General features: G+C 46.1%; 1 protein-coding gene across 2 annotated transcripts; it reads right to left on the bottom strand.

The window, feature by feature from the left end:
* Positions 1-5,146: 5,146 nt before the first annotated feature.
* Positions 5,147-21,153, bottom strand: TBCEL (tubulin folding cofactor E like). 2 transcript variants are annotated; one of them, XM_080631776.1, is made up of 8 exons: positions 21,103-21,153; positions 17,422-17,581; positions 15,487-15,626; positions 13,658-13,839; positions 12,437-12,693; positions 10,087-10,213; positions 9,623-9,739; positions 5,147-5,473 (listed from the first exon to the last, which is right to left on the bottom strand). In XM_080631776.1, exons 2-8 carry the CDS (start codon positions 17,552-17,554, stop codon positions 5,155-5,157), a joined length of 1,275 nt encoding a protein of 424 aa, XP_080487902.1. In that variant the 5' UTR covers positions 17,555-17,581; positions 21,103-21,153; the 3' UTR covers positions 5,147-5,154. The 2 variants fall into 2 exon arrangements, with proteins under 2 accessions (XP_080487902.1, XP_080487903.1); XM_080631777.1 differs by lacking the exon at positions 21,103-21,153 and adding an exon at positions 17,749-17,842.

Genomic DNA, 21,153 nt, shown 5'->3' with positions numbered 1-21,153 from the left:
TTCCGCAGTCAGCAGAACCCTGCACTACCCATACACACACTCCCTGCCCTTCCATCAGGGCAGGAGGAGACAGGAATGCCAACAGCCAAACAGGAAGCACCTAGAAACCCAGGAGTCTTTCCGAGGACCCTGGGTGCTCCTAGAAGTGTGTCAAGCAAGTTCACCCCCAAAGGGCTGCATCTTACCTCAGCAGTTTCTTTTAGTACATCAGGCCACCAGACAGTGCACTGCCTGCACAGCACATCCCAGAGCTTGCTTGCTCCGTGCACTCCAGCGTGGCCTTGCTAGTAGGAAGCTTCCTTTTTTAATGTATTTTTCCCTATTTCTAAGCCAACAACTACTTTAGGAGGGCCGGGCCATTATAAAGCATTTCAGGGGCAGATTACTTCCAGCCTGCCATTCCATGCACCATGGCTTTTCCTTTCCATCCCATTCAAAACGTGAATGTTACCAGCCACAGAAAGATCAATTGACTCTTCTCAGCCTGTTTTGTAACACAGAGAAAACCAGTGAAAATAGGTTTCCCTCTGCTCCTTTGTCAACTTAACATTCTGGTCCTGTTCATCCTGGGCAAGTCTACACTGATGAATTTTGATTAGGTTTCACTGTCTCTTTGGGGAAGACTGTCTTCTAGGCTATTTTATTTTGGCAGGGGATGCTCGCATCACGCAGTGCTGAGCAGCAGATCTGAGCAAACAACGGTTTTCCCTCTTCTTTTTATCCTTCTACCAGAAAACCTCCTTCCCGTGCCTGACCTCAAGGAAAGCTCAGCATTACAAGATGAGATAAGGGGATCTCTGGCTGCTTGACCTCAGCAAAGCAACTGCAGGAAGAGCCTTACTGCATTCCCTTTCCAAGGGACCGGGCCCAGTTCAGGGAAATCTGTATCCCATTCAGAATCCCCAAGGTCATTTGGTGCAGGCCAGCATTGGCTTAGCTAAAGACTCCTACTTTAGTGGGGATGCTGCCCTCCCCATCACCACCTACAAACCTTTTCTTGAGGGTGAAACTTGTTTTAACCCCTAGGCCAGTCCCACTTAGGACATGGAGCAGGTAACAGAGAGTGAGCTCAAGCCTTCTTCATCACCTGGAGTGGAGATGAGTAACCACCATGGAGGAGTACAGTCCAGAAGAGGATTAGGTCTTCCAGCATCCTGACTTCTCCTTTCAACAAGCACATGTCACACAATGAGATGGCTCTGCCCGAGCTCATCAGGCAGACAGGAGGCAGGAACAGTCAGCAGGAAAAGGAAATCTCAGCAGCTTTCAGCCTGCCAAAGGTGGGTGTTAAACATACAGGTGAGAGGGAGGGAACACAAAAGTGCAAAACTTGGGACACTTTGTTTTGTGTAAAAACTTACATAAGTTTATTGAACTGATCCAAACCAATTACCTATTTGGCCTGAATTCCACTGCTAAGTCTGCGAGCAAACCAAAGGCAAACTGTGGGAGCAGGAAGTATATCCCCTGTGAGAGAAACCAGAGTAAAAAACAAGCTGGACTTAAGAGTTCTTCCTTTTTCTTTAAAATTACATATGGATGCATCATTAATAGGGAGCAAGAATAGACCTTCACGTTGAAATGACAGCTCAAGTTTCCAGTAACTGCAGAAAAGCAATCACAGAGGCGAAGGCCCGAGATGGCTAAAGCCCTTCGAACGCTGCTCTGGGGAAGGCGTCTCTCTACCGCCTACAGAAGTGCCACATTCAAATGAGGGAGGCACAGCTGCCAGGAATATATATTTCAGCCTCTGGGCTGCTTTCAGCACCTCGTTTGCATTTTCAACTCCATACACGAACAGAACCTACAGAATCTCATTTACAAGCAAGAACAGCAACCGACGGAGGCAGAGCCGCCAAGTCGCCTTCATCAGATTACAGACCCGAGGAGGCACGGGCAAAGCAAGAGCCTATCCCCAGAAGCAACGAGCACCATTAGGCTCAGTTCCTCCGAGCCACCACGGGCCACACAATTATCTGCCACCGGAATGTGTGCAACTCCCAGTAATGGGGGTTATAGATCCCAGCGAGGAAGCAGAGGACAGGCGTCACGCCATGCATATTCATCACATCGCCAGTTAAGCGATCCGCATGAAACATCTGGTCAAAACATGGAGAGTCAATAGGAATGTATCCAAAAACACACCAGCACAGCATCTCATCTCAACACAAGGAGCCGTGCGACACTTTGGTATATAGCTGTCACCTAATTCCTTCCGAAGCAGGTGCTTTGCCCACTGCTATGCATGAACTAGCACAAACAACAAAAGTTCTCGACAAAAGGAGCCCTCGGATAGAAGGAAACAAAAGCTAGAGAAGCCTGCAGATCTATTGTGTAATAGAGACCCAGGGACCTTTTCCTAAAGCAGGTATATGCCAATACCACCAGGTCACAGCCCCTCAGGACATCGCACTGATTTAAATCAAGCCTCCTGCTAGCTCAGGACCCTCACAGATTCTTGGCACCCACCCTCAGCCCTAAATCTCCTCTCTCGCTCAGAAGCCTCCCTCTCTCCCACTGACACTGTCTCCTCTTTAGCAGTAACATGGCACACACACAAGACCTTTTCCCAGAAGGCATTACAAAAGGAAAGCAAGCCGACCTGGGGTATTTTGCCACATCAGTTGCATGCCATTTGGCTCTACTTTTCGAAGTCAACCATCTGGACACATAAACTGTCCCTGGATTTGGACACAACTCTTTGTCTGTGGGAAGCAAACCAGGATTGTTGGTTTCCAGCCCACAAGTGCTCTGCTAGCCACACAGAATGTGAACTGCTTCAGAACATCATACAGAAACAACCTCCCCCTAACAAAGTGACGAGGCAGTGGTATTCATACCATGACTTACTGACCTGAACAGACCAGGGAAGCCGGTTTGGGTGCTAGCACCAAACCCCTGTCAGCTCCATGGCACTTGTCACCTTGTAAACCTGTAGGTGTTCTCTTTTCCACCTTCCAGTCCTCACCAGGTCCACCGTAAATAAAAGCATGATGAAAAGCATGATGTGCCACTGTTCCCAGCTAGCACAGTGACACCACTGCTCCCTCCAGACTGGCTAAACTGTGGGTGAACAAACTTCAAAGCACATACTTGGCACTTCTTTAACATGCCATTCCACTCTTTAATGTTGTTTACTTCCTTTTCTGAAACCGAGACATTTAATTGTGCTGAGGATGTTGGTCTATAGTTACAGCATCTCATTAATACCAGTTACAATGCCATAAACATACCCATATAGGTAATTAATGCTCTATAGAATTAGGTCAGAGACACTTTTGCACCCTCATCGGTCGCTTACCTCTGACATTGCAGCGACTGAGAGACAACCTACTTAAACTGGAGGTCAAGGGGAGAAATAGGCTTCTAATATTAAACAACCATATCTTCATAAAACTTTGTTTTATAACAAAATATCTTATTAAACACAACTTTTCCTATGCCTATGTATGTATATATCATACAGAAGTGTTGGCTTAAGAGTTCTGCTATAAGGCAGCAAATGCCTTTCACTGCCCAAATGGAAAATACATCTTCGGTAAAGCTCTAGCTTATAAAAGCATCATCTTATGTTACACTGCCACCATCTCCCTGCTCTTTTGTTTTATGGGTACCACAGCTCCGCAGGTACGTGCCGCAGCCTCTACGCTACTAATGGTGAGTCCTGCTTCATTTCCTATTGCTCATCTCAACAGGGTCAGGAAATTGACATTTTTGGCAGGGGGATGAGGCACAAAATAGCAACTTGTCTTAAATCCTCCCGGTTTTAATCATTTCTCTGGATGCAGAACTACTCCCCTCTGACTGGTCCCCACATCCCCAACCTGAAGACTATGAGATAATACTTGTTCCCCTCCCCATCCTACCCCACCCCACGATCTAGGTAAAATATGAAGAGAAATACACAACTCCAAGAATATAAAAGGAGCTTGGTGATATGGACAAAAGCATTATGGGAAAGAAAGTGCACATGGGGAGAAGGAAGCATTTCAACATTCAGGTCAGAAGTTCACATGTAACTAGAGCCCTCACTGCACAGCTTCAAAAACTTGTATGTAGCTGCTTATGAGCAGGCAATCTAAAGGGTCTTCGACTTGTCAAGGGGACAGAGGAACAAGGGACATAAGAGAGATAAAGGAAGGAGGATCTCATTGCACAAGAAAGGGAATCTGCTCTGCAGTAGAAAATGGAGACTAATTTAAGCAGCACCCTGCGATGCCTACGAGGTGCGTGTAGGGGGGAAGCCAACGTAAGAGAGTGAAAACCTGCTTTCCAATAAAGTTGTTTTGTTACTCATCTTCTAGAAACTGATCTGAGCCAACACATTCGCCTAGTTCAGACCCTTAGCTGGGACCCCGCAGCTAGGAACCCCTGGGGGAAAGTGCTAGGTTTCATTTCTGGTGCAACAGCAACAAACACAAACTTCAACTTTCCCCTTACTCTCTTCCCAGGAGAGAAATCAACACTTCTTTTTTTTCCCCCAAAAAAATCAGGACAGGATGGATATAAAGCGTGCATTTTGAAAATAAATAGTTTCTTTCTAATAAGGGTCTCTTTCTTTCCCCCATTTCGTGCACTCATCTAACCCAAACCAGTGGAATTAAGTGGATGCACTAAGTACCTGAGCTCTGAATCAAGCGGAATACTGTTTTAGATCTTGTCACCGAACTCGAGCGTAACAAAAGGTTGAGACAGCACCTAGCTGCAAACAAATACTTGAGCAAGCTCGAGCCACAGTTGGATAGCTAGGCCATAGGATGCTCTGGTGGAGCCCAAACCCTAACAATTTAGACAAAGAAAACAACAGGTCAAATTCGGCACCAAGCTATCGTCTCCCTTATGGACCCTAGCACCCTTTAAGCTTGAACAAGTGACCATTCATGCCAAATCACGAGTATACCGGAGCATCAAAGGAAACATCAAGGTATTGCACACACTGAAACACACGCACTGAAGTCAACTGGCACCTCAAGGTCACCTGCAGTGGATGGCAGGCATGGTTCTCAGATCAGGGCACTTCCTCCGGGCTAAGAAATCACCTGCTACAGAAACACAACCAAACCTCAACCAACCAACCGAAACAAAAACCTTGCCAAAACTCCTTAATGCATGTGTGTGGGTGTGGGGGGGGCCTGTGTGTGCATCCGAAAGAGGCTATTTCATTCTGGGCTCCACGTAAATTTTATCTCCATCCCGAATGCCGTAGGAATGCAGCGCTCGCGAGCTGTATTTCATCTCCTCAGGACCAAAGGGAGCTTCCTGGTCCAAGTAGAAGAGCAGCATGTTGCTTGTTGACAACTGCACGACAGTTTTTAAGTGCTTCTTCAATTCTGCCACAGTCTGATCCAGACGGATCGACATCTCTTCCACCTTATCCTGGAAGTGAACCTCCACCTTCACGCTGCTCTGTGGGCGAAGATCCACCACTGCCAAAGGCTCCAGCTTCCCATACTTCGTGACCAGCTCATGATACCTGTAAAATTAAATGTGCCCAGAGTTACACCAGAGCTGCTTGTAGTGTTTCACAAGTCAGTTTCTGTTTCACATTATGACTCTACCTCACTTGAGCTGCCAACTTGATGCAAGGATGCTACTAGGTTACAAAGCATAAATGAACATTGGCATGGAGAGTACAAATCCCAAGGTGTGATTCATGTGAAGCCCGAAACTCTGATGGAGCTAAAACCAGAACCCAGACAGCAACGAGCTGTCCTCATCCTCCATAGCTGGCTCTTCTGAAACATCTTGCAGTTTAACTGGCACTTCAGTCAAGATGGGAAGGATGGATGAGGCTCTTATGAGAAAAGAATATTGCTGAGGTAGCATTCAAATTACATGGAGCTTCTCTTTATACAAGTCTCCCTTTCTCTAAAACAACACGGGCATTTTCCTAGCAGAGCCACACACTGCGCCATCACCTTCTCCTTGGAGCCAAGTTCTCCAACTGTCCCTCACAAGGCCATCCCTGGGAGCCATCTCCTGCAATGGAAAGCCCATCTCACTCTCCCACTCCCTTCAGCAGGTATCGCTCCAAGTCTGCATCTCCCCTGCCTGGCTGGGAAAGAGGCGAAACGACCACACAAAACACAATGTGACTGCAATGACAAAGACCAAGAGCTGCTGGGAAAGGTAACGTTTCAGAGGCCCTCCACTATGCACTGTACAGAAAGCTCTTTTTGTTCCCAATCCGAGCCCGAGCTGAATGCGATCGGTGCTGTGTCACGGCCCCTGCTGAGAGATGATGGGACCTGGCAGGCCGGGTGACCCCAGGGAGTCCTGCTCAGGACAGGAATGTTCCTGAAGAACAGCAGACCCTCTGTCTGCAGGGAAATGAGGTAAGGGCCACAACGCACTAGGATTTCCCCAGTTTCACAGACAAAACGAGCTTTCACTAAGGCACAGCATCCAAAGGCAGGCTGGTGCCCTGCTCTCACAGTCACCTGGGGAACAATAGGACCAGGCCTATTTCTCTGGAAAAACCATCAGTGCTGAAAGGAGACAACACATTCCCCATATGTTACCCCCTGGGTTACTGCCTGCAGTAAGAGCAAGTGCTAGCCAACATCTCGCCAGCAGAGAGGAGATCTTTGCAGCACAGTTTCCAAGACCTCTGGAAGGATGTGGTCAGCAGCAATGCCTAACAGGAGAGGAATAGGGAGCAAACCGGCCCTTTGCTGCCCTCAGACCATTTTGGGATATCCCTTCAGCTCTCATCACCTCCACATTCTGCAGCCCAGCAACCATTCTTATGTGCCAACTAGAAGTAGCTCATGCCTGGGGAAACTGCAGTGAACACGGCTGATGGTGGGAAGAGTATAAAGAAGGGGACAGATATCAAGCCTGCTGAGAGAGAGAAGCATCAGGAGTGGGCTAAGATTACCCAAATGCATGCTGTAAGCATGCAGAAGGTCAGGCAATGCTGTCTTCCATTTTCTCATGTTGAGGCAATGAAGAATAAGCTTTCCAGCTTGCTCCTTGTATACTAGCTGCAGCCTGCAAATAAAGTTAGGAGCCTGAATGACTGGCTTCCCTCAAATCAGTAAGAACAAAGGCACTCTGCTCATACGGTTCTTCTGTACCCCGATAATAGGCACCCTGGAGACTTTCATAATCACCCCTTGCAGCCTGGCAGTCATTGTCTGCCAGAGCAGAGGATGCTGAAGAACTGAGCCTGGCTAAAAGTGTCTCTGATACATTGCAGATAAACAGCAGCCCAGACAAGCGGAGGACTCATTAAAAACCCACAGACACAGAGACGTCAATCAAGAAGACAGCCAATATTGGACTGTACGCTCAGCACTGCTTTCTAACCCGTAACATCCAGAAAGAGAGAGATTACTCTTTCCATTTCCCTCCTTTCCGATCCCTTTGAGCTGCAGCCCATGAAGACATGCAATGCAAGCAAAGGGGTTTGCTGTGTGCTGTTCACTTATCACATGCTGCACCTCGACAGTCTTCAGGGGGGCTGCTAACACTCGTGAGGTTTCCATGCCCAAGTGTGTCTTCTTCCTCTGCTTGAGGCAGCACTGCAATGCAGATGTCATACCCCAGCAAGAACATGCATGTGTCCTGACTAGATTCTAATTATGAATCACCTTCAGAGAAACCACACCAGATTTGGAAGCAAATAAGAGGAAGCTTTAGCAACAAATACACACGGAATCACTCTGCAGAGAACACCAGCTTTCCCTTCCTACAAGGGCTGCTGCACACAGGTCCAGAACTGAAAACCAGCCCTCGGCACTAGGGACACTCTCAGCCATCTGCAGCCTTGTTAGAAAATAGCTTGCAGTGGCACACAACTCCTCCAGAACAGAACAACCCTCTTTAGTAGCTCCTTAAGTCCCTTGGAAATGCTTCACAGATGAAAGGATTCAGACAAAGAGTCCATTGACCAAGAAAAGGGCAGTAACAGTGTTTAAAGGTTAAGAAATCAAAGGGGGAGGTAATTCTCCTGTATCTTAGCGAAATAGCATAAAGCTAGCATGTTGATCATACCCAGCTTTTTTGGATGGGGTGAGATACTAGTTATTTCTTACACGAACTACTGTCTAGAAACTGACCCCAGCTGCATGTGCACACAGCCTGTTCCCAAAGTCCACATCCTAACAGTATCATCAAGCTGCACCCCACTGTATCCTTCTCAACAATATGTGGGTCCCGGACATACAAAGAACTTGTCACCACAATTCCCAGAGACACAAGTCCAGCAGGAAAAGAAACAGAGTCTGACATCAACTCATTTAGCTGCTGTCTTGTGCACAAGCCCTGGCGAGCTCAGTACTGCACACACATTCCACCAGGATCAAAGGGCTACTTGTACCTTAGTTCCCCTCTCAGTCTGCAGCTGAATACATCGTTATTCTCCCCTTCTAGAGCCACAAACACAGAGAAACAAAGCAGTTTTGGTAGAAATAAAATGTTGCGGAAAATAATCCATTTTGGGAGCAGCACCATGAGCTCGCGGCCCCTGGCTCCCCATCCTCTGCCTCTGCTGCAACTCCTGCCAATATTTCTTTCCTTTTTTCTGCTTCAAGGACTTTTAAAATTACAAGCAGGGCTTGTCCTCAGAAAAAGGCACAAGAGGAATCACCAGCTGTCTTGCTTCCCTGACTACATTAGTACCCTTCGCCTCTGAACTGACCTCAGGATGCCTTTAACAAATACAGTAATCACTGGACCTATTAGTATTCACACAAAATGCCATGCCCTCATTCCCCATTCCAGCCTTCCCTTGCCCTTACTGTACTGCCAGGGCACATATACAGACAAGAGACATTTTATCTAGGAGTTAAGCTGGAGGAAACGCCGACCAGCCAATGTAAACACCAACCAGACTCCATTTGCACCTTTGTCATCCGTACCAGGCCATACCTTTGACCTTCTCTACCTTAGTTTGTCCCTTCCTCTGTGTGGAAACACATACATGCTCTTGTCCTACCCTCTTTCCATAAAGAAAGGGCTCTGAAGCCTTGTTGTCTGTAAAGCACATGAGGGTTCCAAGGCAAAAGGCATGCAAATGCAGTGGCTTGATGTTCCATGATCCTTCCACAGCCCATTAAGAAGCAGTAAGTAGGTTGCTGGCACAGAGAAGATACCAACTAAACAGCATCTGTCAAAGTTCATTAGTTTACCAAGATAAACGGATCATTGGGCGTACTTTTTTGGCAAAGAAAACCCATCAGATTTGCGATTTGTGGGCCTGAAAGTGAGGGGACAGCTTCCCATCACCAGTCACATTCCACGCACCAGATGGTCAAGAGAATTAGATGCCCCGGCCTGGCACCAGAGAACACGTCTGTACTGGCTTTGTGAGGACTCCCAAACACAGGTGGATTATGAAGCTAGCCGTCAGGGAGGCCAGGAAGCAATGAAGATCATGAATTGAACAGTCATGTTGTTTAATGGCACTTGACGTGGACACTTTCAGACTAAATTTGATTCAGAAGTGATTCTACAAGTCATCAGACAATATTCTAATACAACAACATTAACTAAAACAGACTGAGGAAGGCAAGACATGGAACAGCTAGCCTGATGTAACACCATCTGTTCTGTTACCTTTCCTTTTGCCTTGCTGCCCTTTTGCCCCGCTCTCCATTCCATGACAAAGAATGCATACCTGAGTGGGACTTCTTCCTCTGGGAATTCCATGTAATACCGGATGAAGAATCGCTCTGAGTCCTCTCGCTCCCCATCTGCAACGATGCTTCCGTTGAGCTTGACGATAGATGGCAACCTGCATGCAGACACCAAGAAATACGGTCAGCAAGAAGAGAAACCCACAGGGTGACTGACAAGACAGTCACCACCACATTCAAACCAAAGCATTTTCACCTCACACGTGCACTGTGTGCACAGGTATGTAGCAGGCTCAAAATTCGCTGAAAAGCAGAGAAATTAGACTTAACATTGCTACTACCCCCATTTTCCAACACAACAATAAAGAAACCAAAGCTCACATCTTTCTGAGTGATGAATTCACACCAAACCCTGTCTCCTAACAGCCTCTTCCTCCAATTACCCACTCCCAGCCATTCATCGCCATGTAAATCTTCTGCTGAGCAGAATGAACAAGGAACAGACCTGGCTATTAGCAGCTTCCTGCGTTCCTCAGTGGTGTAGGACTGCAGTAAAGGGATTCCCAGCAGTTTCACTTCCTCGAGCTTGGGAAAAGAATTTAACTTGTCAATGTCTTCCCAGCAATGCAGACCTGCTCAGAAGAAAAGACTTGCTTAAACAAACACAGATAATATGTCGTGTATCCAAGATAACAAGACAGAGCCAAAGACTATACATGACAGGCGAGCGTCAGATCCTGTTTCGGGGAGAAGTCAGCTTTTTGATCATGATGTACTGCAAAAAGTCTCTTTTATTTGCTACAAGACAAAGCAGTTTAAATTCACTCATGACGGTTAGTATGTCTAGAAGGATGATCTCCACGGCTGATTAGGGAGCTCAGTTTTTTATGGACTCTGGCCTCACTGCTGACGACTGACTAGCATCAGTTATGATGGCTGCATCTATAAAGAGATGCTGCCTTAAGTAGTATTAAAGTTATCAGGACTTTGGCCATTCTAGACATCACTAAATAGCTATCAAATAGCTTTACCTCGCACACATGACCACCTTGGGTCTCATTTCCACTCCTGACCCAAGGGTAAAACAGTCCCAGAAGCCATCCAGCCATTTAATGAAAAAGACTTTAACTCAATTTCAGCCCCCTGAAGACCTGACATCTGGGATAACAAAGCAGGCAGAGAGGGTAAAATAAAATAGGATTGAGCAGCAGTACAGCCCTCATTATGTGCTGACATCAACACTTCTCATCTTCTCTTCCCCTTGCTGTGACTGCAGAAACATCTTCAGCGATGCTTTTCTGATGACTGCTCCAAAAGCTTACACTGGCAATGTGAGTTAGGAGACTGGTTTCTCTGAACAACATCCAACAGCTTCACCCACACAGTACAGAAAATGAGAAAAAACCCCAGAAATATTATTGGTTTAAATAAAATCAGGGGTCTCATTTGAGCCTCAGTTCAGAAGAAGGGGCTCTTTTGAGAGCAGAAACAAAACTCTTAAGCATCACAGCAGGCAGGCAGAGTTTCCTTTCCCTACAGCACTCAAAACACATCTGCCAAGTGTTTAACATGCTCCTTGGGATTCCTGTTTGACTTTCAGCTCCCAAACCAGCAAAATGCAATACAGAGTCCAGAGTTCTCAAATACCTGGCATCAAAATTGCAAAACTACTTACCACAGGAGCACTTGCTACTCCATGAGACAGTGCTTTCAAATCCAGCTTAACATGCTTTTCCTCCTCTAGTTAGCTTTAAGCTTTTATTATAAGGATTCCTTGATGCTTACACTGCAGAGCATGTTAATAAATTACCTTCTACCTTGGCTAACATTTAACTACCACTTGCACAGCACATACAGCTGTAAAGAACAGAAGATTATGATGCATTAAGCACTCCTGCAGAAGAACTTCTGGCATCTCACAAACACATCACAGCCCTCACGAGCTGCCCTGCAGCTCCTGCTCCCCGAGCATGGGGTGCTCTTCCTGACATGCCAAATGCTTCTTCTCTTTCTGGAGCGTTGGCTGAAAATTCTCTGGGGCTGGAATGTAAAAGCAGCCTCGAGCATAACTTGTGAGCTTCTAATAACTGAGCACACATGACAGACAGCTTTTGCTGGTGAATGCTCAGCCCTCACATGCTACAAACCTACACACATGCTCATTTTCACTCAGGATAAAAGAGGGATTAAAGGCAAATGGGATTCTTTCATCCCCTCCACAGCCAGGCATTTATCCTTCTCCAGCCAGGAGCATCTGAGGCAGGGACAGGAAACAGAGGGGAAACTACTAATGCAAAAAACCTGTGGCAGCTCTTTTGAGCAGCTGCTGGTCCATGCTCCTCTGACTCATCCTTTAGATAATGACTAACCTCAAAAAGCAGCAGGTAAAGCCCACAGAGATGGGCAAGTTGATTTCTTGCCTTTTTTCCTCCCCTAATGCTACCTTCTTCAGGTCAGGACACTTGAGTACATCTGCTTGCGTAACCCTGCATTAGCACCATTAGAAAACTGGACATGCAAGGTCTGTCGGGACTACATTTATCAATAGCTTTTCGATTCTGCAGAGAAGCCAGGACAGACGGCTCAAAGGTCACCGGGCATTTTCAGCTCTGCTACAGTAACAGAACTATCCCAATGGCTTAGACTCTTGCTCAGCACTTCTGCCTTCACCTGCCCTTTCTCCTACATTGCAGGAAGCAATGCTGACTGCAGGCTACTTAGTGTTAACGCAGTCTGAGAAGCAAGCACCTCAAGGCTGAAGTGTCAAAGAGCACAAAGCAAGTGTGGTTTTTTGCCTTCTCAGGAGGAGAGGCTCAATGCAGAGAACGAAAAGCATACTGCTTCCAGGCTCTCACCTGACTTGTGCAAATTGATGGATCGCAGGTTGGGGAACAGCCTTGCTAGGGAATCCTCTGACTCTTCAATGGTTGTGAGGTTGTTGTTAGCCAGGATAAGCGTGTCCAGTGATGGAAACATAATTCCCAGTTTTCGAATTTCAGTCCAGTCTTGAAGATTGTTATCAGTTATGTGGAGTAATTTGAGAGACTGACAGCAAACTGGAGAACAAGACACTGTTTCATAGTCATTAAGGCACAGAAATAGCTCCTCCAAGCTGCACAGGGGAAGAAAGATCAGATCACCATCTCAGCATACATTGAGATCTCAGGTACAAGGACATGCGCATGCGCTTTTAACATGACTTTCTACAACAGCTCTTATGTGATTTGAGAAGCTGGTGTAGAGAAGAGCTTTGAGCACTCTGAATGGAGCATTTCAACTCCATCTCTGCTTCCATTTGTAAGCTTCCTCCACAGATGAAAAACACCTCCAAGTGATCCCCTAGCCCTCAGGGAATCATGTAACAGATTGCTCTGGGTGCTGTCCCACATTTGTGCTCAACAAGCCACCAACCCAGCCCCAGTGGTGGTTGGTAACTGCTCTCAATGCTCACAACTTAAAGAGGTGTCTTTACACAACACTGATGATGCTTTTTTCCCCTACATCACTGGTTTTGCCAAACATCCCCATTAAAGAATAAACAGGTCCCATTGAGTTTTCAGCCAACTAAACTAGCTCTCCTAATCCCAGGGAAGTGAACATTGGCCATGCAGGTTATACCACTGTCACCATCTCTGCTCACAAAGCCAAAGTGGATTTGTTATCAAATCGAAGCCACTGAGGACATCTGCAGAAGCAGAATGCCTTTGCCAAGGTGGAATGCGGCCAAGCCACAGAAATCAACACTTTTGCCCAGAAAAGCATGATGAAATATTACTTGACAAGTGGCCAGACCCTCAGACTTGCATCTCATTCAAAAGCTATTAGTAAAGGTATGCACTGCACCATTCATTTTGCAGTGACTCAGAGGAAAGCATGTCACCTCCTACATTGTTGGGGTCATTATCCATCCCTGGTATGCAGATTTGGATGAGAAGCCCAAGGCTTTGCAACACCACTGATGTTCTTTTAAGACAACGTAACGTATTTACTTGGCCAGTTCTCCTTTCATCCCTCACCGTGTGATTTGACCTGAGTACAGCAAGCACCCCCTTCTATGCCCCGCTCGCCATGCTTACTCTGGTAACTCCTGCAGGATTGTGTGGACTGTCTCCCAGGAAGCTTTGCTGTTGTTGAGCACAAGTTTGCGAACCCCAGCGAAAGAGCCAGCACACCTTCGCTCTAAAACGGACAAACTGAGAGGGTTGGAGCTCAAGTTTAGAAACTCCAAGTGGGGAACGTTGGACACAATTTTACTGACCTAAGTGGGGAGGGAAAAAGAGAGAGAGAAAGAAAAGCGCATCAGGCAGTGATCTAACCTCACACAATAATATCCCATCTCCTAAAAGGGGGCCTTCGGAATCACCACAAGCCAAAGAAATTATACTGGGGGAAAAAACCCAAGGCTTCTGGATAACTACCACCTGTAAATCATACTCCAGCTATTCACTGATCTAGATCGATTGGTTAATTGCTCATTCACCTCAACAGTTCATTTAATTACACTCTCCAAGCAGCTTGATAGGAGAAAGCCAATCTCTTGTGAGAGGTTGCAAAATCCACCTCAACACCAAGATTAAGCAGCAGCATGCTACAGGAGCCAGCATACTGTACCCCTCTTTTAGCAGGAAGGGAATGGGCACATGTCTTGGGTTTATGGCCAACACTGATCACTTGCTCAGCTTTACGCTGCTCCTCACTAGCCACAGACCTCACAGTTTTGCCCAACTTAAAAGCCAGAAGCTCACTGCACACATACAATGAATTTCCTACTCAATTCCATTACTCTGAAAACAGCAGCTTTCTTACATTCAATCCCAATGTTGGATGGGAACAGATGAGGCAGACCATGACATACACAGGGCCCAGTTGCTAGCAAAGGGCAGTTGTCTCATGCAGCAGCTGAAATCAAGTGTTGAATGCATGACGCTGGAGGCAGTCTCCCTCAGAATGAGACAAGCCAGGAGACAATCCCAGTTCATAGCAGAAACACCCTCAGTACAAAACCATCTTCCCTGGCTCTAATCTCAACAGACAAGCCTAACATTTCTCCCCTACTTGCTAACACCTTCTAGCTAACATGGCAATAACAGGAAGAGGGAAACCTATCCCGATTCTGGCTTTGTGACCCCCACCCCAGAGCTGGGACATTTCTGCAGACACTGAGTTAACGACCTGTTTAAAGGCAGGAGTTTGATGCAACAGAAACACATAAACATGTTTATGTTGCAGATCCTGTTCTTTTCCATGTATTTCCAACAATAAACACCAACATAAAAGCAGAGCATAAGCCAGTCAGGAAATGTTAACAACTGAACACATTGCAATCGGTTTACTCATATTACATTGCATTTATCTAGCATAAATGCACCCAAGCACTTCAGAGGATTTTACAATAGCATTTAGCATTAATCAATGAGTCCTCAGAAATATCCTTTGAGGTAAAAGTTATTAAACCTGCTTTGCAGATAGGGAAACAAAAGAGGAGAGAAAATAAATGCAGAACTGGTAGCAAAGCTGGGAATCAGCTGCCATTACTTGGACCTCCTCAGTTGTTGCTCTGTTAAAAACTGCACTGTCCATTAACCTCTTGATGTTAGAAATGGCAGCTCAAGTGCTTTGCAGGATAAATGTACATATGTATATATATATTTGTCATGCCCAGGCCAAGATCGTAAGTCACAAGGTAAATGGATTGAAGTGCCCAAATGGATTAAATTCATCATGTGTATTGCTCAGTTGTTGTCAGAGTAAATAAGCATCAGCTTCAAAAATGAGAAAGAAGCCACAAAAAATGGAAATCTCTCTCATTTAAATGAATAAAGCACTCTTCTAACCTGCAATGCGTTTGCAGTCATAGCAATAGCCATCAAAGGTACTCAGAAAGATGCACATGTAACCATTTTACCTCATGCCAGTCTTCCAGTTTATTGTCAGAAAGATCCAGCTCAGACACATGAGCACAGAAGGCAGCGATTTCATTCTCATCCCCTGCACAGGTTATGCCACAGCTGTTCAGTACCAGCACGCTCGGAAGGTTGAGGCGATCTGAAACAGGCAGAAAGAAAAGATGCCCTCTGGTCAGCACTGCATTGCTTACTTACAGAAGGTAACAACAAGCACAAACATGACATTGAGCAACACAAAAATTCTATCAGTAATTCCACAATTTACACATATTTAGGGATCTCGGGATAAACATGGATTTTATAACAAGTGACCAACAATAATCAAGAAGTCTTCTCTTGTATAAACATGAAGCACCACTCGGTATCAGTGCTCTTCAGTTACCACATGTATTTCTGTTCACATGGCAGCAAGGACGGGCCAGTCTTTCATAGTTCGCAGTATGTTTCATATCAGTTCTTGCCAGAACTTCTGCTCTCCCCCAGGCATCTGCTACTGCAGATAGGATGCAGGACTAGGTGGACTGTTAGTTGTACAGTCAGACTCCCTTATGCTCTGGTACTTAGCCCACTTGTGGTTACTAACAGCAAGGATGTATTTTAACATTTCCATTCTAAGCTTCCCCTTTCCACCAATGTAAAACATTCAGCATTCTTACAGCCTGCAAAAATCCTATGTCTTTACTCTGCCTTTTACATTCCTGTTTTGCTCTAGTTCCTGCTCAGGCAGGTAAAAGTTCTCGCAGCTATTTCACAGACAAGGACTTGGATCTCAATTGCAACCTCATTCGGTAAGGCCAAAACATGACAAAGTGAAAAGCTATAGATTTGTAACAGGAAACCATTTCAACACAAGAAATCCACATTTAGGCAAGGCAAGCCATCAGTCTTACACTCTTTTGGCATACAGTAGAGCTCTCCCACCTCTGTGGAGTAACAAAATCTAACAGCAAGCTTTTTCCTAAAAAGATGGCCCTTTTTCTCTCTCCCTAATATTTGATAGCTACACAACTAGAAAGCAATTCTAGCAGGAGACAATTATCCGGTGTGATCAGAGTTTACAAGTTTCCTGCAAACTTGTTTATTAGCATCCGGCTTCTTTAAAGGGTAGCGCTGTCCTTGGGGAATTCGTTACGATACGCTTGTAAGACACATCTCAGTCACTAGACTTAAAAACATGCCCTTTTCCCAGCATCTAAATAGCTCAGTTAAGTGGGTGCTCACACACCGGAGAGAGGGCACTGACTGAATAGTCCATCAGGCCCATTTCCTGTTCATGTTAATTTTGAGCAACACCCTGTTCGGTTTATCCTCAACTGAACTCAGGCCCTCTTTTTCTCCCCTGTCATACTCCATAACTGTGAACTTCATACAGCTGACTTCCATGGCTCTCTTCCCCTTTGGGGCCGGTTATGATACAAATTGACCTGACAGGATTTAAACTACACTTACGAATCAAGATAGGCAAGAGGGTTACACAAAGAAGAGGCAGTTCCACTAGCATGTGTCACCGATCTCAAATTCAGATCAAGTGTTATGTATTTGTTAAGCCATCTCTGCCAAATACCCACACCCTCCAGCCAATAATGAAGCAGCTGGTATCTCTAGTCTGAAGAAAATTAACTCCAGGGACTGCTGAACCCTCAAAAGTCAGCCTGTATAAGGCCTTATTTCTATCTTTCATTGACAAATTCTGATTCTGTTATGCTGTAGGGAAACTTACTTTTACAGCAACTGGTTGAGCCCCTAGATCAACTTTCTGTCTTTGTTAGATTGCAGTCTCTCAGCTCTTCACTAAGGAACACATTATAATACATTGTGATATTTCTTTTTCTGGTTAATTCAGGACAATTCTTTCAACATAAGAACGGCCAAGAAACTGTTCCCACCCCGAACCCCACAGATGCTCAGCAAGACCAGAAGCTTGGTTTACCTACCTTTCATAGGTGAACCCTGTGGAGTTGCCGGGACATGCACCCCCATACCAGGTCCACGACGATATGGGAAGTTCTCAGGGCTGTATTTCTCACAAAGAACTTGCATGAAACTCCTTCCACTGGGCTGGTCCATGCTCCCTTCTTGGACTTCTGGTTAGCACTGAAAAAACAGAGCACATAACCAGTCAGCAACCAATAATCACCTCCAGTAGTGGTCCTTGAGAACACAGATCACAAAGTGACTTGATGGGTTAGGAGTTTTACTTCTGCACTACAGATCAGTCTAATAGGCCCTATTTCCAATTCAAAATTACAGTAAAACATTACCTGAGAAGAAACCAAAACCAAGCAGAGGGTCCAAGCTACACAAATGTGCTTTCAATCATATCACAACAGGCCAAGTATGAGACCTCCTTGTCCCACATGTTCTTACAGGACAATTGCCAATGTGCCCCAGGCTGCAAAACATGATTTCTGTACCTGCCAAGAGGACTGTGTGATACTCACAGATATCTTCAAGCACATTTCCAGGGCAGCAAGAAGGGGAAAGAGCAAGAAGCTGTTTATCAGTAAAAGATTGCTCAAACAAGGGTTTTCACCCTTTTCTTTAACTCAGGACTTTCAGTCAGGATCAGCTTTTTGGATGGGGAAAAAAAGAAAGGCAAAAAGGATCCACAGCTCTCTAACTGTTCATAAAGAAACACTCTGCAAAGCAGGTTATGGTTTGCTTTTGTAATATCAAGGCAATGGTGCAAAGAGCTTAGAGCCTAACACCCTCTGATAGCAAGACTTCCATCAGCTGGCTCACTGGGTGTCATGGAAATACTTGAGTTTGATGGTAAGCTTACTCAGGGCTCTCACTGTCCGAAACAGCAGTGTCCCATTCAAAGCAAGCTTTGGCCTCATAAGAAGCATCATCATTTCTTCTCTGACACTGGCAATGAACTACAGATCTTCCATTCTGCCTGCAAACCTGTTCTTCTAATTAGAGCGCAATTGCAGTGTCACGAAACACTCTCGAGCACATATGAGCACATCATTTGACCAGTCCAAAAAGCCAGTTTTGCCAATTCAATTTTGCAGCTGCTTAATGTATCTGGAAGATAAATGTGCCCTTCATATCTGTGCCTGTCACAGAACAGACAGCACAGGAAAAAGTACTCACCACGCTGCAGGCTGCCTAGAAAGATACCGAGTGTCAGCTGGAAGTATATTTGGCACAAAGATATCACGATGGCCGGCATTCTGCTGTACCCTAGGTGGAACTAAGCTCATCTGTCCTACTTTCCTGCACATAGGCTGAACTTGACATTGTATAGTTGTCTGGATAATGAAGGAATTTACCTTGATACATGCACCAAGGGAACCACACTGCTCCCAGGTTTCACAGAGGTCGTGCAGTGCAAAGCAGTGCCTGCTACCAGCCATGGACACGGAGCAGACATCTGCATCCACACAAGGCACGGATTCGACTGCAGATTTCCTACAGGGTACCATTAGTCATGGAGCAGCATTTTTACTAAGAACTGCATCATTACGTTTCTAGTATAGTAGCAAAACCCAGCTCACAAAGATACACGCATTATGCACATAAACCTGCACCTCCAGGTGGAAACCCTTACTTCCGAGTTCCTGCTGGGGCCACATGCATGTTGAAAGTGATGTTGCTAACCAATACTGCATTAAAGTTTCTGCCTGCTGCCATAAACTTTCATTTAGCATTATTACAGGAAAAGATAGACAGAAAATCCTGAGCAGAAGTGATTTAACTGAAGTTCAGGTTCCCTTTGCTGAGAACTGGCTGCTTAACAAACTACTTCTTCATAAACAGACTGAGCCACTTCTATCACAAAGGACTTCACTATAATAGGATGCAAGCTGACTGAAGCCTGTTACAATTGTTATATTATATAACAAGTTTACATGTCACAAACAGGGCCTTAAAGGATTGGTCTTACTTAAAATACCCCAACAAAACAAACACACCTTTCGCAGCCCTCAACAACTTGGCTGATGCATATCTCAAACTGAACTTCCTGTCACTAGACTATCTAGAACCCAAAACAAAATCAAAGTTTGTGTTAGGAACAAGGCATTTAGTTTTCTGCTAAACCATTCTGCATGCTACAGGAACAATATGCATTGACAGCCAAGGCTTTAGGCTGAAAGGCCTCGTTCCAGAGTGGGTTTGGAGCTCAGTACTGTAGGACAGACTGATACTGCTCCCTGAACGCACACTCAGACATCCTAGTCCGGAAATTCTGGAACTCTCCCATGCATAAAGCTGTCTGTCCTTCACATTGCTTTTTGATCAGCTCCATTCCCCTTTATCTGCTGAGCAAACATCAGCTGGAAAGTCACCTTAACATCACAAAAGAGGCAAAAAGCTGTGTCTTCAGCTACACTATGAGAGCAACCCAGAACTGAGAAAAAACATCCCTAATGCCGTCTACATTCAACAACTCTGACACAAACATTTTCTTTCTCAAGCTATACTTCTGCATGCCAAGGCCATTGCCAGATGACAAAGATGTCAGGGAGTGGGCAGCCACCTTTCCCACTTCCCTTCTCCTCCCGTTTTACATTCACTACAACCATCTGCCATGCACGTGGCTCCTCTGAATCACTACAATTGCTCGAGAGCAAGGACTAACAGAACATGCAAAGCAAGGATGACACATTTCAAGTGCACGTTGTCTGCACAAGGGCAGGGTGATGTGCAAGGTGCCCATTCGCGAGTGCTTTCCTGCTGATGGCACAAGGCACAGCTCATAGCCTAAAACAACTCTGGGGTTTCTAAATGACAAATGTATGTTGCAAAAGATGCGCTCAAGTCTTTGGAAGGTGTCAACGAGTTGTCTTTGTTGTCTATATTTAAATGCTCTGCCTGAAGGCTGTGGCTCCAGTGACATACAACATGGCAAGTGTCTACAAAGAGCACGAGCTTGACTTAAGATCCAAGGCAGTGAAGTGACAGGAGAACACCCGAAATGACATGAAAAACGTTTCTATCCCCATGCTATCAGCCCACGAGGAGAACAAGAGACCCTCCAGGAGAATTACATCATTAATGCCATTCTAATGAACCCCGGTGCCACTCGAATGCCTGCAGAGCAGGTCCTAACCAGCCACACACCGAACACACTTTGACATGTTTGCCTACACGGAAAGCAAAGAGTAAGGAATAGATGCGACAGAACTAACATCTGTCTACAAGAAGCTGCTGTGTCCTTCTCCTAAGACATGATTCAGGGTTATTATATACGAAGTGATCTTGACAGACAGAGATGAAAAGCATCAGAGCAGACACACTGACCCCAAGCACACAGAACCCTGCCTCTGACAGGATGCTACCAGCACTCCCCTTCGGGGCTGCTACAAAGACAAACTCCACCGCACAAGTGTGCAGCCCCCCTGCCGGCCCCTGCCCTGTGCTGCGGGGTCTCACGGTGCGGGGCAGCCCGGGGTCTCCATCCCCGAAAGCCCCAGAGCCCCTGGGCCGGCCCGGCCGCCTCGAACACGGACGTTAAACTGCCCCGACCCCCCTCAGACGCCCCGGGCAGGCCGGATCCCGGGTGTCCGCGGGTGGCAGCGGCCTCCCCCGCTGCGGCAGCGCGGCAGGAGCCCGGTGACACCAGTGACAGCCCCGCTTTCCTCCCCAGCACCCCCGGCCCCGCTCACCCAGGCCCGGCGGCCGCGTCCCGCATCGACCCGGAAGCAGCTCGGAGGCAG

The sequence above is a fragment of the Psittacula echo genome (genome assembly GCF_963264785.1).
Source record: "Psittacula echo genome assembly, chromosome: 18".
Lineage (NCBI taxonomy): Eukaryota > Metazoa > Chordata > Aves > Psittaciformes > Psittacidae > Psittacula > Psittacula echo.
The sequence above is the reverse complement of the archived record's forward strand: the minus strand, read 5'-3'. Positions and strand labels throughout refer to the sequence as shown.